The sequence below is a fragment of the Orcinus orca genome, chromosome 1 (assembly GCF_937001465.1).
Source record: "Orcinus orca chromosome 1, mOrcOrc1.1, whole genome shotgun sequence".
NCBI lineage: Eukaryota > Metazoa > Chordata > Mammalia > Artiodactyla > Delphinidae > Orcinus > Orcinus orca.
Window position 1 is genome coordinate 134,576,981 of NC_064559.1, and position 16,623 is coordinate 134,593,603.

The 16,623-nt window shown below is 34.2% G+C and overlaps 1 protein-coding gene across 2 annotated transcripts in view; it reads right to left on the bottom strand.

Annotated features, from left to right (window-relative positions):
- PKN2 (protein kinase N2) overlaps positions 1-16,623 on the bottom strand; it is a 128,545-nt gene that overhangs the window by 17,835 nt on the left and 94,087 nt on the right. For both annotated transcript variants that reach the window (XM_004262998.4, XM_004262995.4), the window contains 7 exons: positions 6,205-6,348; positions 5,810-5,885; positions 5,039-5,213; positions 4,683-4,809; positions 2,486-2,616; positions 2,330-2,405; positions 2,160-2,251 (listed from right to left, as the gene is read on the bottom strand). In XM_004262998.4, the coding sequence (XP_004263046.1) occupies positions 2,160-2,251; positions 2,330-2,405; positions 2,486-2,616; positions 4,683-4,809; positions 5,039-5,213; positions 5,810-5,885; positions 6,205-6,348 (821 nt within the window). The remainder of the gene's footprint in view (positions 1-2,159; positions 2,252-2,329; positions 2,406-2,485; positions 2,617-4,682; positions 4,810-5,038; positions 5,214-5,809; positions 5,886-6,204; positions 6,349-16,623) is intronic.

The following is a 16,623-nucleotide window of genomic DNA, read 5'->3' on the forward strand; positions in this document are numbered from 1 at the left end:
TTCAGAAACATCTATAGGAAAAAAAACCCCACTGATATGCAATAACATTGAATTCTATGGATCTATTAAAAGGATGAGATAGAAAGTGGATATAAAAGATTTCTGCTTAGTTGTTTACTATTCAGACTTGCAAGTTATATAACTTTTAAAAACATGCTGGTCTGTTTTCTTATTTCCTAAATTAATTTTTTTTCTTGTCTTCCTCTAATTGCTCTCTTTTCTGCTGCCTTCCTCAAAGTCCTCTAAGAGTGAGTTTTATTTCTCACTCTGAATTTTACATTTCTCTGTTTTTCTGGTTCTACTGGAGATTATTTTACTTCTATGTTACTGAATATATGGATTTATAACTGAAGTTAGATAAAGATTACTCATCAACTTTTCACTAAGGCTGGATTAAATTTAAGTAGGGGTAATGTCCCAGGTTCTGGCTAAAGTTTCATCCTCTAATCCAGACATTCTTCTTTAATAGTAATATTAATATTATTCTATTTATATTTAATTAGGAAGTTTTTTCCTACAGAGACGTGGCTCAAAGTAGTAACAATGTAGCAGAAAGTTATATAAACCACCAAGTAATTACCACTTTCCCATTATTAACTGGGTAGTACCAGTCTCCTGTTATTTTAGGATATAAATGAATTTACCATATATGAATCTGGAATAAAGCAAACATTCTTCCAGAAAAGAAAAACACTTGACCTTACTATTATTGTAATTAAAACAAACTGACAGTGTAATTAAAGGTTTGCTTTAACTACTTATGTAACAGAAATATACAGTTGTTAGCATATACTCTAGTGTTCAGAATATTTCAAAAATATTATGCAAAATCTCTCTAAGTAGTTTTAGATCAGGGAGGAGTTTATTTTGATATAATTGAGAAGTATGAGAAATGGATAAAAAACAAACAGGCAAATCCAAAAGGAAAAGATTTTTTTTATATAAAGAAACCTGCATCTTTTAAGATCTATCCTAATTCTAAGAACTTCCCATATCATGGAAAAAATATTAAAAATAGCAATTTGATATATCTATATGGCACTTAATATAATTCGGTAAGGCAAGTATTACCAAAAAATATATTTTAAAAATATGTGGGTTAACTGAGGCTCAAAGATGTTCAGTGAATTGCCCTGGGATCAAATCATTAATTAAGAAGGAACAATCAGAACTAGAGAAGTCTTCTCACTGATAATCACAGGCTGTTCTCATTATACAGGGCTGTCTTCTATTAATATCAACTGGTGCTTCCTTAACTGGTGGTTTAAGAAAAATACTGCTGCTTCTAAATATCAAATGAAAGCCTCATTCTGTAATAAATATGCCATTTTATTATACAATAATTTCCATGTTGAACCACTCCATTAATTTGAGATAGTCTTTTAAAGTATATTCTCTAACCTAATTACAATATTATCCCCAAAGTCCTTACGTTTTAATAATTGTAGAGGCAGAGGTATCCGTATCAATGTACACCCAGAAATGTAAGATGCTGTGGTCAAAAAATACCATTTTCAGAAACATAGAGCAAAAAATAGATGTAGGTGCATTTTCAAAAGCAAAATATATTAACCATTCAGTTAACTGAAGATTATTTGTAAATGACATCTTATTACTTCTGTAGTATGAACAGGAAATATCCTCACCAAACCACAGATGTATAACAGTTCCTATTCCATATAAACAGTTTAAAATTTCCAAGTATAAAAGCTTATTAGAATTAATTTAAACATTTCATCATCTTTCCTTGGTATTCACTCAGCAGTAAAATGTCTTAAGAAGGGGAAGAGGGAGTTAGCTAGAAAGAAAAACATTTAATTAATGCCTACCTTATGCATTAATTTATTTAGTTTCTTTACTTATTACAGTTGACCCTTTAACAACATGGGGGTTAATTCGTGCATAATTTATAGTCGGCCCTCTGTATCTGCAGTTCCTCCACATCTGTGGATTCACCAACCATAGACCATGTAATATTGTAGCATTTACTGTTGAAAAATATCCATGTTTAAGTGGATCCATGCAGTTGAAACCCATGTTATTCGATGGTCAAGTGTATTAGGAAAATAGAAAGTTTTGTTGTTGCAATACATACACTGATTTTTCACGATAAGCTACATTTTCAGAAAAATAAAGAATTTCATTTTTAAAAAACTAACCTGTCTACTTCATCTCGAGCCACAATGTCTCCTTTCTTTAAGGCTTTTATAGCAAACATTTCATTAGTGTGTTTATATTCAGCCAAAAGCACCTGAAATGAGATTAAAATAATTATTTCCCACGTGAGTTATTACTTTTGTAGGCATACCAAGAAAATTTAAAAGATTACCTTTCCAAAATGTCCTCTACCCAAGACAGCACAACACCGGAAGTCTTGTAGATTAAACTGAAACATTTGTTGAGATCTGAAAACAGTAATGTCAATCAAAAATAAGGCAAAAGTATGGGACTAAACATGTAGCAAAGCTGTGTACATATTCTTTACCTTCTGTCCTCAAGTTCATGAATATCACTATATTCTAGGCCTGATTGAGGAATATCAGGCTCATATTCAGATTGAGATTTTGTAAGTAGTCTATTTCTGTCATTCTCAGTATCAAAAACTGTTTCTGAAACCTGTAAAATATTAAACACTCATTAAATCATAGAAACATTCAGAAAACAACTTATTAGGTAAGGATAGTTAAAAAAATGTTAAAAGTTGATATAAATATGAGTGAGAAAATAAAATTCAGATATTGGATATTCATTTTTATGGTTATTAATTATATATTACTCTTATCTAAAAAAGGTAAAAAAATGAATACATTGGAAAAAACAAAAACACTAATTTGAAAAGATACATGAGCCCCAATGTTCACAGAAGCACTGTTTACAATATAGCCAGTTACACAGAAGCAACCCAAGTGGCCATCAACAGACGATTGGCTTAAGAAGATGTGGTACATACAGATGGCCAACAGGCACATGAAAAGATGCTCATCATCACTAATTATTAGAGAAATGCAAATCAAAACAACAATGGGGTACCACCTCACACCGGTCAAAATGGCCATCATTAAAAAGTCTACAAATCATAAATGCTGGAGAGATGTAGAGAAAAGGGAACCCTCTTACACTATCGGTGGGAATGTATTTAAATTGGTACAGCCATTATAGAAAACAGTATGGAGGTTCCTCAAAAAACTAAAAATAGAGTTGCCATATGATCCAGCAACTCCACTCCTGGGCATATACCCAGATGAATTCTAATTCAAAAAGATACACGCACCCTTATGTTCATAGCAGCACTATTTACAATAGCCAAGACATGGAAACAACCTAAATGTCCACCAACAGATGAATGGATAAAGAAGATGTGATATATATATATATATACACATATATATATATAGCACACACATACATACAATGGAATTACTCAGCCATTAAAAAGAAATAATGTCATTTGCACCAACATGGATGGACCTAGAGATTATCATGCTAAGCAAAGTAAGTCAGAAAGAGAAAGACAAATACCATATATCACTTACATGTGGAATCAAAAATAAAACACAAATGAACGTATCTATGAAACAAAAACAGACTCACAAATATAGAGAACAGACTTGTGGTTGCTAAGGGGGAGGGGGTTTGGGGGAGGGAAGGATTGGGAGTGTGGGATTAGCAGGTGCAAACTATTACATATAGGATGGGTAAACAACAAGGTCCTACAACATAGCACAAGGAACTATATTCAATATTCTGTGATAAACCATAATGCAAAGGAATATGAAAAAGAATATATATATGTATAACTGAGTGACTTTGTTATACAGCAGAAATTAAACACAACACTGTAAATCAACTATACTTCAATAAAATTTTTAAAAAATGTGTGTGTGTGTATACACACACACACACACACACACACACACTGGAATATTACTCCCCCCCAAAAAAGAATGAAATAATGCCCTCTACAGCAACATGGATGGACGTAGAAAATATTATGCTTAGTGAAGTAAGTCAGACAGAGAAATAAATAGTATATGATATCACTCATATGTAGAATCTAAAAAATAATACAAATGAATGTATATACAAAACAGAAACAGACTCATAGATTTAGAAAACAAACTTGTGCTTACCAAGGGGAGGAGGAAGGGGGGAGGGACAATTTAGGGGTATGGAATTAACAGATACAAACTACTATATATAAAATGGATAAGCAATAGGATATACTGTATAGCACAGGGAATTATACCCATTATCTTGTACTAACCTATAATGAACTAGAATCTGAAAAAATACTGAATCACTATGCTGTACAGCTGAAACACAATGTTGTAAATCAACCATATTTCAATTTAAAAAAATGAATACATTACTTTCATCTTACATGCATTTTCAAAAATCATGTTAACCTAGTTAGAAGATGCACAGTGTTTCAGGCAACATGTCATCCAATATCAGCCATGCTCCTGTGCTCCTAGATTAAGCAGCCTATTCCATCTCTCCTGGCTCATGAGCATCCAGAGGTTTTTATGTTTCATTCACAAGAAACATAAACAACACAGTTCACACAGGCATTTTTTAACTAAAATGTTAAATGAGATGTTTTTAACATCTCATTCACTATGATGCTTTTACTGGTAATTCATTTGGTGAAAAGGAATTATACAAGGTTTAAAATGCCTTACCTGTCCTTGTGTATCCAAATCTCTTAATTCAGCAGATTCATCTATTTCTCCAAGGGAAGAATCACGTGGTGGGGCCAGAGGAGGCTCAGGTTCAAGATCAAAGTCCAATTTGGTTACTGCAGAATCACTTATAAAAGATAAAGCAATTCACCAAAAGCAGTAATCAAAAGTATATATTTTAAATAACTTTACAATTAAGGCAAACAATTTTATTGTTTTAAAAGTAAGCAGAGCACTAGTTTCAAAATACTATTTGGAAAAAATGAGACTTTTAATAGGTTCACTGTAATCAATATGTACAAATGTCACAATAACTATTTTATAAAAGAAATGCTTAAAAATCTTAAGACACATACCTAGCTGGAGGTGCTAGTTCAGGGATGTGTACATCAACCACTGGCACTGTAGGAGGCACAGGGGCTTGAGGGCTGAAGGTGCCAGAATGATTTACTGTAGGAATAGCTCTTCTCACTAGTCTTCCCCAAGTGGCAATATTAATATTCATTTGAGGAGCTCTGAGAAATGTTTTGCCTGTGGATATTGTAAATAAAGAAAACAGAACAAGTATTTTTTAAATATATTACCAAAAGCCATAATTTAAGAATTCATATTCATCGGTTTATAACTTATGAAGAAAAAACAATATTTGTCACTTAAAAAACCAGTTCCTAACTATTCATTATTAAAGGCTAGTGCAAAAAAGCAAAATCAGTTTTAAAAATAAATACGTAGGAATTGCTCATTTAAGTCTAGTAATGGTATGTGGTTAAGGTTTTAAAAACAGAATTCTTATCTTTTAGAGATACTAACTGTAATATTTATGGATGAATCTATATGATGTCTGGGTTTGCTTCAAATAATCTGAGGAAGCTGTGAGTGATGGAACACAGATGAAACAAAATTGGACATAACCTGACTGTCATTGAAGCTGAGTGATGGCACATCACACTAGTCTCTATACTTATGCATGTTTCAAATTTTCCGTAACAAAATTTAGAAGTAAATAATTGAACAAATAAGAAGAAAACAAAAAGAAAAGATGGATATCACTTTTTAAATAGTATATACATTTTTAAAGTATTTAAGATAACACCAAAACACTTTGTACTTGATTTCTCAGTAATTACCTTGTTGTTTCGAAAAAATTTTCTTTTGTCTTTGGAGTTTTGGTCTTCTTTCAATAACTGGATTAAAAAAGGTAACCTGCAGTGAAGAAAATTCAAGTTGACATGACTATAGCATTAGATTTATGGTTCACGAAATTCAATAAACTTGCAAGTTTGAAAACTTAGAGAATCTGAGATATAATTTAGTTCCATCTCCTCATTTTCTAGATGAGAAAACAGACCTAGAGAGGATAAATGACTTGTCTTAGGGTAACATACCTATTTAGTGGCAGAGTTGAGCCAAGAATTCAAGGTGTCTGCCATTCAGCCTAATACTCTTCCCACTTCTACATCATGTTGCCTACATATATAATTTCAATGGTAGTTATGCATATTTAATAAAATACATTTATTACCTCTGCAAATAAAGTACCCTGCGGTTCCAAATAGAGACACATGCCATGCCGTTGGTTGTCTAAAAAATCTTCTAACCTCAGAAATTTTACAGCACACAGAGATCGCCAATCACGCCAATAAACTGAAATTTCCAGTTCACGTGACTAGAATAATTAAATAAAAAATAAAGAAAACAGGGAACACATCATTGGACATACATGTGAATAACATATTATAAAATATATAAAATACAAATACAATAAACAAAGATAACATATACAACGGTTGCACTATTTTAAAGAGTGCTTTTATAATGTTTCTCTATTATATATTACTTTAACAAACTTACACATTTTAACTAAAAGGAACACATTCATATCCCAACATTCTCCAGTTAAGGTATTCCTTTTAGATAAAGAATACACAACTGGGAACAATCAATACATTTGAATGACCACCGAAACTCTTTCCATCTCAGAGCTTCAATCTTTTGGATTTTCCTTCTCCTATTGGCTTCATAGGCTGTGCTGTTGCTAGACTTCAATGTTCACCTCAAAGAACCCATTTCAAACCTTCTTATTTCTTTATCCCAATGTTGATCAGGAAAAGGTCTGTGAATAGCATTTATTCTCCACTTTCAGTGTGCCACACACTATGCCAAACACTTTAAGAATGTTAGGTCATTTAATCTTCTAAAGAATACCACCGGGTAATAAGACCAGTGATTACAGGGGCCTGCGTAGGTAGGTAGCAAACAGGAAACTAAGTTTTATACAGAAAAATGTTCATTTATTACAACATCAAACACAACAAAACGAAACAAAAAAGCCCCCCCAAAACCAGGGACAACTTAAGAGTATTATACCATATCTACATGAGGGAACATTCTGTAGTCATTAAAAATAATGCTTATGTGGAAAATATATTTAAGGTTTTAACCATCAATTATTAAATGTACTTGTAGGACACAGTTTATAAGCTGGAGGTCAAGCCATAAATTGACCTCTACATATAAGTCATAATCTGCATATATTTTAATTATAAAGCATAAGACTTCTCCATTATTTTGTTTTTCAGGATTTTGTGGATCACCCACAAAAAGAGATAAGTGTTTTTCCCTTTAGGCTCAACAAAGTAATAAATTACTTCTTTCATATAAAAACTTTCAATTTGTGAACTTATGCATCTTATTATCTAAGCTTCTAGTAGGCATAATAAAAAGCCATTTGACTTTAAATAATAAAACTAGTTGATGCAAATGAACACAGAAAACACTTATAAAAAACAGAACATGAAAAAAATGAGTCAAGACACAATGTGCCAAAAGGTCTCATAGACAGAAAAAAAGGACTAGAAAAAGGTATCTTGGCAGTGAGTATATGAGCTCAGGACTTCCTACCTCATTGCTTCTCTCTGACACATAATTACTATGGGAGAGAATACTTGTCAGGAAAGGGTAAGGATGAGTAGAGGATAATTATTTTAAGATCAGCAAATGGCATTTAGAAGTGGTGGGTATTAATGCTATAATATTCCATTCAAGTTAAAATTTTAAGTATTTTGAAAACAGTTATTTTGGGAAATAAACTGCATAACTGAACCAGGGGTTGGTAATTTAGACTACTTTATTTTAGATTAGAAAAGGAGAGGTCTACTTTCTCCTATCTTCTTCCACGGTATCAGGGAGGAAAACTTGTTATGGATAAGGCAAATGCAAGTGGTATAGATACTAGGGACGAAATTAGTAATTCTTAAAAGTTCTTATACTTTTCACACTGCTAAAATTGTAAGAGTATATCTTTCTCTGGATGAGAGAAGGTCAAATCACCTCCTTTATATTTTTTCTAGCCACTCTGGTAAAACTCACATATTAACTCATTTCTCTTTCCTCTGTCTGTTTATTCCGTTCTTCAACCTGAAGTATGTTAGAAACACCTGAGATTTGGGATGGAAGGTTATCTTAAGGCCTACATTAGCTTTCCTGGAGTTCTACATGAAATTTTAGGTATAAAGCTCTTCACTTTTTGTTACTTTGCATTGTTCCCTGTATCACTCTCTCTACAATTTAAGGGGGGAGAGTGGCTACAGTCCAAAGCAGATTAAGATATTTTATGTCTACTCATAACACTGTTGCATGGAACCCCAATCCTCCTTTAACTCCTAACATCTACTGCAATTCAGTAAAGCAGGGATATAGTATCTGAAAAGCAAAGTACTCTCTATATAGGGAAATGCCACTGATATTTATTGAATTTAAACTGCAAGTATGACTGCTCATTTGCTGGCAATTTTCCAGATGAAGCAGGTCCATTCCATAAAGCAAGGGCATGTTTGTAGGTAATGTCAAACCTCAAGAGCAACAAAATTCTACATGGAGTAAAACCACTGCCAAAATAGCTGAGCAGTATGATCTGAGCTAAGTACAGATTGGCAATACTGGCAAACTGTCCCAACTTGTGTTTCATTTTGTCGTCTTATGAATCTGAACCTAGGATCAAAGAAGAAACTGTGGTAGAACTAAGGAATCTATGGTTTGTCTGAAGTCTTTGTAAGGCCCAAAAGTAAATAGTAGCTACTTTTTCTAAAGTAGTTGGCATGATGATTTGATACACATATACATATATATACTAATAAAGAATTCCTCCCATCTAATTAACACATCTATCACCTATTTTACACACACACACACACACACACACACACACACAAAATATTTATATTTGGTAAGAACATTTAAGTTCTGTTCTCTTAGCAAATTTCATTCACACAATATAGTATTATTAACTAGTCACCATTATACATTGCACTATACATTAGATGCTCAGACCTTATTTATCTTATAACTGAAAGTTTGTACCTTTTTACCAACCTCTCTGTACAAGCATTTTTCTACTCTTGGTTTCTATGAGTTTGACTTTTTAAGATTTCACATGTAAATGATACCACGTAATATTTGTCTTTCTCTGTCTGACTTCTTTCACTTAGGATAATGTCCTCAGGTCCAACCATGTTGTCACAATGGCAGTTTTTCCTTCCCTCTCATGGTTAAATAATATTCCATTGTATATATGTACCACATTTTCTTTATCCATTCATCTTTTAATGGACACAGACTGTTTCCAGATATTGGCCATTGTGAATAATGCTGCAATGAACATGGGAGTGCAGATATCTCTTCAATATCCTGTTTTCATTTCCATTGAATATATACCAAGAGTTGGATTGCTGGATCATATGGCAGTTCTATTTTTAATTTTTTGAGGAACCTCCATACTGTTTTCCACATTGGCTGAACCAATTTATTCCCACCAACAGTGCACAAGGGTTCCTTTTTCTCCACATCCTCGCCAACACTTATCTCTTGTTTTCTTGATGACAGCCATGCTAACATGCGATATCTCACTGTGGATTTGAATTGCATTTCCCTGATGATTAGTGATGTTGAGCACCTTTTCATGTAATTGTTGGCCATCTGGATGTCTTCTTTAGAAAAATGTCTATTCAGTTTCTTTGCCCATTTTAAATCAGATTATTTTTTTGTTGTTCTTGCTATTGAGTTGTGCAAGTTCTTTATATATTTTGCAATATTAATTTCTTATCTGATAGATGACTTGCAAATATCTTCTCCCGTTCTGTAGATTGCCTTTTCATTTTCTTGATGGTGTCCTTTGCTGTGCACAAGCTTTTTGTTAGTAACTACTTCTTTTTTTAACTTAATTTTAATTTTTGGCCACACTATGCGGCTTGTGGGATTTTAGTTCCCTGACCAGGGATCGGACCTGGGCCCTTGGCAGTGAGAGCATGGAGTCCTAACCACTGGTTGTCAGGGAGTTCCCAGTAACTACTTTTTAATAAATGGAACTACTGGGCATTTCTTTTGGCCTAGAGACGCACTGTAAAAAAATTACTGGAACACTGAGGATGTTGTGAATCGAGACAGTTTGGGAACCTCTGATAGGTGAAAATGAGAGGGAGATTTCACTGCTGAAAAGGAAAGAAAGGGCAAAAAGCAAATTTTCTGCAGCTACTAAAAGAGAGAAAATTATTCAAAGCATGGAAAATTCAAAAGCCAAGGAAAGGTGAGATTTGTAAAGGTGCACATGTCAGGTGTCACATTAATTGGTCTCTTCCTTTGATTATTTGGTCTTCTATGGGCTTCTGAGGACAACATAGGCTTGGGAAACATCAACCCAGCAGTAAAGAGACTGCACACTCAAAAAGAGTTTAAGTTTTAAAAATTGGCTATTTATGAAGGTAAGATTCAGGTTAGGGAATCAACAAGGATGGAAGTATCTGAGGATTAGCTACAGTAGAAATCTATTACCACTCCTAGCCTGAATGAGCAAGAAGAAACAGTTATCAGAATTCAGTGAGAACTGGATCTTGGAAAAGGGACTGTCAAACAGGAACTGTAGCCATAGATGAACACTGCTGTAAAAAAGGGAAGGAGAGAAGGAAACAAACACCCTGATTACCCTCTCCTCCTGCCCTTAGATCGTCTAACATTGTCTCCCCTTTCATGTCAGAGCCCACTGATTCAAACCCGCAGCTATCAGCCTCCAGAGACAAAGAGAGGGACAGGGAAGGGGACCATCAGAATCTACTATGCGGCAAAGAGAAAACTACCACCTCAGGAAACAGTAATATCTGTTTTCAGTTCAGGAGTTCAATGAGGGTGATTCTCAGCTGGAACTAATGTGACAAAAAGAAGGAAACCTTAGGATCTTTTGGGAAAATGAGAAACACAGAGAAGACTGAGACTGAGATAATGGAGAATACAAAGCTATGACCTCTGCTTGAAAAGTCTGCCCCCTATAGATGTGGGAGCAGAAAAGAAAACAATTGTGATACAAACTATTTAGTGCTGTAACAGTTATATATAACTGCACCCTATATCAATTCACATCCTAGAAAAAGTTCCAAAGACTCACTATTATTCCAAACCTATTACAAACTTTTCTGCCTCAGTGTATACACATATAGTTCCTATTTCTAATCATGTATCTTATTTCCCAACCAAAACCTACATACCTATAAAGACAAGGTTGAAGGATGCTGTGGGGGCATCAGTAAGGAAATGGTAAAGGGTAACAATAGTTTTAGGGTAAACAGAGAAGAAAATGAAATTTTCTGATGGCCCCTTCCTACACTCCTTCCTGAAGAATCAAGGAAATGGAAATGTTTGACCAAACATCTAGCTGTGTGGTAACAAAGAAGTAAAAGAGCCAGAGGAGTAACAATAATAACATAAGCTATCATTTACAGCAAAACCATTATGTACAAGGGGTTAAACTAGGTGCTTTATGCAGATTTGGTAACAGTTTAGGATACTAAATTTAAGATTTCAGAACGATTCATTGCTAAAATGACAAGGAGCAAAGGTATACTGGGGTTGATGCATTCAAAGAAGTTTGAAATAATATGTTAAATGGGTTGTTGTTTAGATAGTTAGATGTTTAAAATCCCCCATAATGATGATGGGATGCTGGAGTGAAGAACCAAAGTCCTTAAGGATACTGGCAAGTGCCTGGTGGTCAAGAGATGATAGAGGGATGGGGGGAAAAGAGAATTATATATATAGTTCATTGGCTCAGAGAACTCATATAGCCTCAGAGGATATGATGTGTCATTTGATAGTAATAGAATTGGAAGCAGCAAAAGAGGTAAAAAGGGTAAGTATTATTATAGCTCCATTATAAGTTAAAAGACAGCAACTCAAGAATAAAATACCTAGGAATAAACTTACCTAAGGAGGTAAAAGACCTGTACTCAGAAAACTATAAGATACTGATGAAAGAAATCAAAGATGACACAAACAGATGGAGAGATATACCATGTTCCTGGATTGGAAGAATCAACATTGTGAAAATGACTATACTACCCAAAGCAATCTACAGATTCAGTGCAATCCATATCAAATTACCAATGGCATTTTGCACACAATTAGAACAAAAAACTTTACAATTTGTATGGAAGCAACAAAAGACCCCGAATAGCCAAAGCAATCTTGAGAAAGAAAAACCGAGCTGGAAGAATCAGGCTCCCTGACTTCAGACTATACGACAAAGCTACAGTAATCAGGACAGCATGGTCCTGGCACAAAAACAGAAATACAGCTCAACAGAACAGGACAGAAAGTCCAGAGATAAACCCACGCACCTATGGTCACCTAATCTATGACAAAGAAGGCAAGAATATACAATGGAGGAAAGACTGTCTCTTCAATAAGTGGTGCTGGGAAAACTGGACAGCTACATGTCAGAGAATGAAATTAGAATACTACCTACACCATACACAGAAATAAACTCAAAATGGATTAAAGACCGTTCTGAATGTAAAGTCAGATACTATAAAACTCTTAGAGGAAAACATAGGCAGAACACTCTTTTATCGCAGCAAGATTTTTTTCTACTCACCTCCTAGAGTAATGAAAATAAAAACAAAAATAGACAAATGGGACCTAATTAAACTTGAAAGCGTTTGTACAGCAAAGGAAACCATAAACACAACTAAAAGACAAGCCTCAGAATGTGAGAAAATATTTGCCAACAAAGCAACCGACAAAGAATTAATCTCCAAAATATACAAATGGCTCATGCAGCTCAATATCAAAAAAAGAAACAACCCAATCAAAAAATGGGTGGAAGACCTAAACAGACATTTCTCCAAAGAAGACATACAGATGGCTAAAAAGCACATCGAAAGATGCTCAACATCACTAATTATTAGAGAAATGCAAATCAAAACTGCAATGAGGTACCACCTCACACTGGTCAGAATGGCCATCATCAAAAAATCTACAAACAATAAATGCTGGAGAGGGTGCGGAGAAAAGGGAACCCTCCTACACTGTTGGTGGGAATGTAAAACTGGTACAGCCACTATGGAGAACAGTATGAAGGTTCCTTAAAAAACTAAAAATATAGCTACCATATGATCCAACAATCCCACTCCTGGGCATATATCCAGAGAAAAACATGATTCCAAAATATACATGCACCCCAGTGCTCACTGCAGCACTATTTACAACAGCCAGGACATGGAAGGAACCTAAATGTCCATCATGGAGGAATGGATAAAGAAGATGTGGTACATATATACAATGGAATATTACTCAGCCATAAAAAAGTATGAAATAATTCCATTTGCAGCAACATGGACTGGACCTAGAGATTGTCATACTGAGTGAAGTAGGTCAGACAAAGACAAATATCATATGATATCGCTTATATGTGGAATCTAAAAAAAGGGTACAAATGAACTTATCTACAAAATAGAAATAGAGTTACAGATGTAGAAAACAAACTTATTTGTTTACCAGGGGGTTACCAGGGGGTAAGGAGGGGGGTGGGATAAATTGGGAGATTGGGATTGACATATATGCAATACTATATATAAAACAGATGATCAATAAGGACAGTACAGCACAGGGAACTCTACTCAGTACTCTGTAATGGCCTATATGGGAAATGAATTTAATAAAGAGTGGATATATGTATATGTATAACTGATTCAGTTTGCTGTACACCTGAAACTAACACACACTGTAAATCAACTATACTCTAATAAATATTAAAACAAACAAACAAAAAATAGCATCTCAGATTAAACAATATGCCGAATGTGGGAATTCCCTGGCAGTCCAGTTGTTAGGACTTGGCATTTTCACTGCAATGGCCTGGGTTCAATCCCTGGTCAGAGAACTAAGATCCTGCAAGCCACGTGGTACAGCCAAAAACAACAGTAGTATGCTGAATGTTAGCTCACACATGGAAGAAATTAAAATTTCTTTGTATTTCTATTCTATGGCTTGTTCTATATTAAGATGTTTCACACCCCATTTAGATGTTTGCATGCATTTTTATCCTTTTATAGGGAGGAAAGCATCTTGCTCATTATCATGGTTTCTATGAGGAATAATTTTCATTATTCTCCTAAATATCTAGGTCTCCACCTTAACCCTCTTATTCATCTCCTGGAGTGAGTTATCTGATAAAAGACTGGGAGAGAAACTGGACATGAATAATCCAGTCCATTTCTTCCTTCCTTCCTTGAGAGCTGGGCTGTTAAATGAAGTATACAATTTGTTTTTCTCTGCTATGCCTTAAGTTTTATATGAGCTGGAGCCCACAATGATCTAAGGGACTGAGTATAGCCCATTATTGTTGCACACCCAACCACACTTTCAAATATCAGCTCATAATGACATTTTACTTTCCATTAGTCACACCTTTCTTTATTTTAACTAGTTCAGAACTTGGGTAAGGAAGAGCCCCACATACAAAACTTCCCATCATTTTCTTAACGGCTCATTTTAAGACAGCCAAGGGTGGCCATATATTTCACCAAATCTGCAATATGATAAACAGAGATTATGAAATGGATCTCAGGACAAATAAAGACAATTAATTCAGGGAGAAGAAAACGTAAAACTGATATCCTCTAAAATGTAAGAGAGGATATTATCCCCGTGAGAGGAAAACAAGATATTTAAAAGAATAAACTTTTAGAAATTAAAAATATAATATCAGATATAAGTTTGTCAATCAAATCTTGGCAAATAAAAGTATCAAACTTTCCCAGAAAGCAGAACAAAAAGACACACTGACAGACAATAGATAAAAGATAAGAAAATCAGAGGGTCAATCTAAAAGGTTCAATTAGCAAGAGAGACACTGAAAATGAAGAGGAAATTATCAAATAAATGCGATTTCTCAAATCTGAAGAATGAGCTTTCAAAACTGAAGGTGCCACACAGTATCACAAAGAGTGAAAACCACCTACGCCTAAGGTACACCATTAAGAAATCACAGAACCCCAGGGAAAAAAAGATAAAAATCTTTAAATCTTTAAAAAAGAAAAAGCAAATCAAAATCAAAGATTAGAAATCAAAGACACGTAAGCAATCTCAACTACAATACTAGAATACAATTCCTTAAAATTCTTAATGAAAATAATCTCCAACCTAGAATTCTAGACTCCAAGCATGACAGCAGAATAGATATTTCAGATATGCAAGATCTCTAAAACTTTCATTCACTCTTTTCTCAGCATGTAAATGTGGGATATGATCCACCAAAATGAGGAAGTAAAACAAGAAAGCTGAAAGAGAAATTCAAGACTCAGGTGATCCAATAGGATTATGGTGAAAGATAAAAGCTATATGGCAGTCATTTAAATTGGAGCAGAAAGATGTAAGGCTCCAGAAAGGATGTTGCTGGGGAGTAGAGTGGGTCCCAGGATGACTGACAGCTTGCTGATACAACTGTCTACATAGAGTTATTCTAGAGTCCTTCTGGAGATTCTGGTGATAAAGGATAGGTATATAGAAAACTAAGCAAAGCAAAACAAAATAAACAATTAAAAAAAGGGCAATTATTTGCCCAAAGTGAGTCTTGGTACTAAAAAGAGAATGTAATCATGGTATGGAACATGGTTCATCTGTAAACAATATTTACATCGTCATAATAATATAAACACTGAGTTACTGATTTAACCTAATTATTTGTAAGAATGAGGATAGGAGTGTGGATGGTTTAAGAGTAGTATGTATAGGCAATTTCTGAAAATGTGAAACCAATAAATAATAAGAATCCCTTGAGTTCTTGGATACCTTAGCCTCTCACTCCTACCAATATCTACAATCTTTCCACAATCTCAGCTGTTTGAATCCTTCTCTCTGACCATCACCTCCTAACATTCTACTAGCTCACTCTTTCTAGTCCCTCAACATCCACTGGTCCTTCAATGCCACTGTTACTTCTAATCTATTAACCCTATTACATTTTTACTGGCTCTCACTTCCTGGATGTTCTCTTCTTCCTTTTCCATTGATCAGTGAACGTTCTCTAGTACTCTGCTCTTAACAGAACTGGCTCCTGCTAAAATTTTTCTAAGTTTCAGTTCATCCTGTTTCTAATATTCATAAAGATCGTTCTCTATTACATTAGCAAAGTAAATGAAAAGGAAATGTGAATGGGAAAAGGTTAGATATAAAGGGTCCTGCTTTTTATTTCAATTTCTCATGGGAGGATTAAACTTTTACAGCAGGAGGGCTGAGGGATTTCAGAAAAAATGTGAAATTACATAGCTACTGTGTTTATAATAAACATTAAGAAAGAACAAATTTTATAAGAAAATATAAAAAGGGTAACCTGATAACAGAAAGAACACAGAACTGACAGGACACTTCAGAATCCTAGATTATAGCTCAGGCTAGTTATTTAACCCCTAGGCCATAATAATATCCTTATTAATCTGTAAATTGACATTTGAGGCAAAATACTGAGCATGAACATGTCAGTTTAAAATAGTATTTTCTATAAATGTTTCTATAAACATTTTCTATAAATATTCTATAAATATAAGGAATAAAGTAAAAGACTAAAAAAAGCACATGAAAAGTAAAATGTACTGTGTAAACAGAAGGATTTATCACA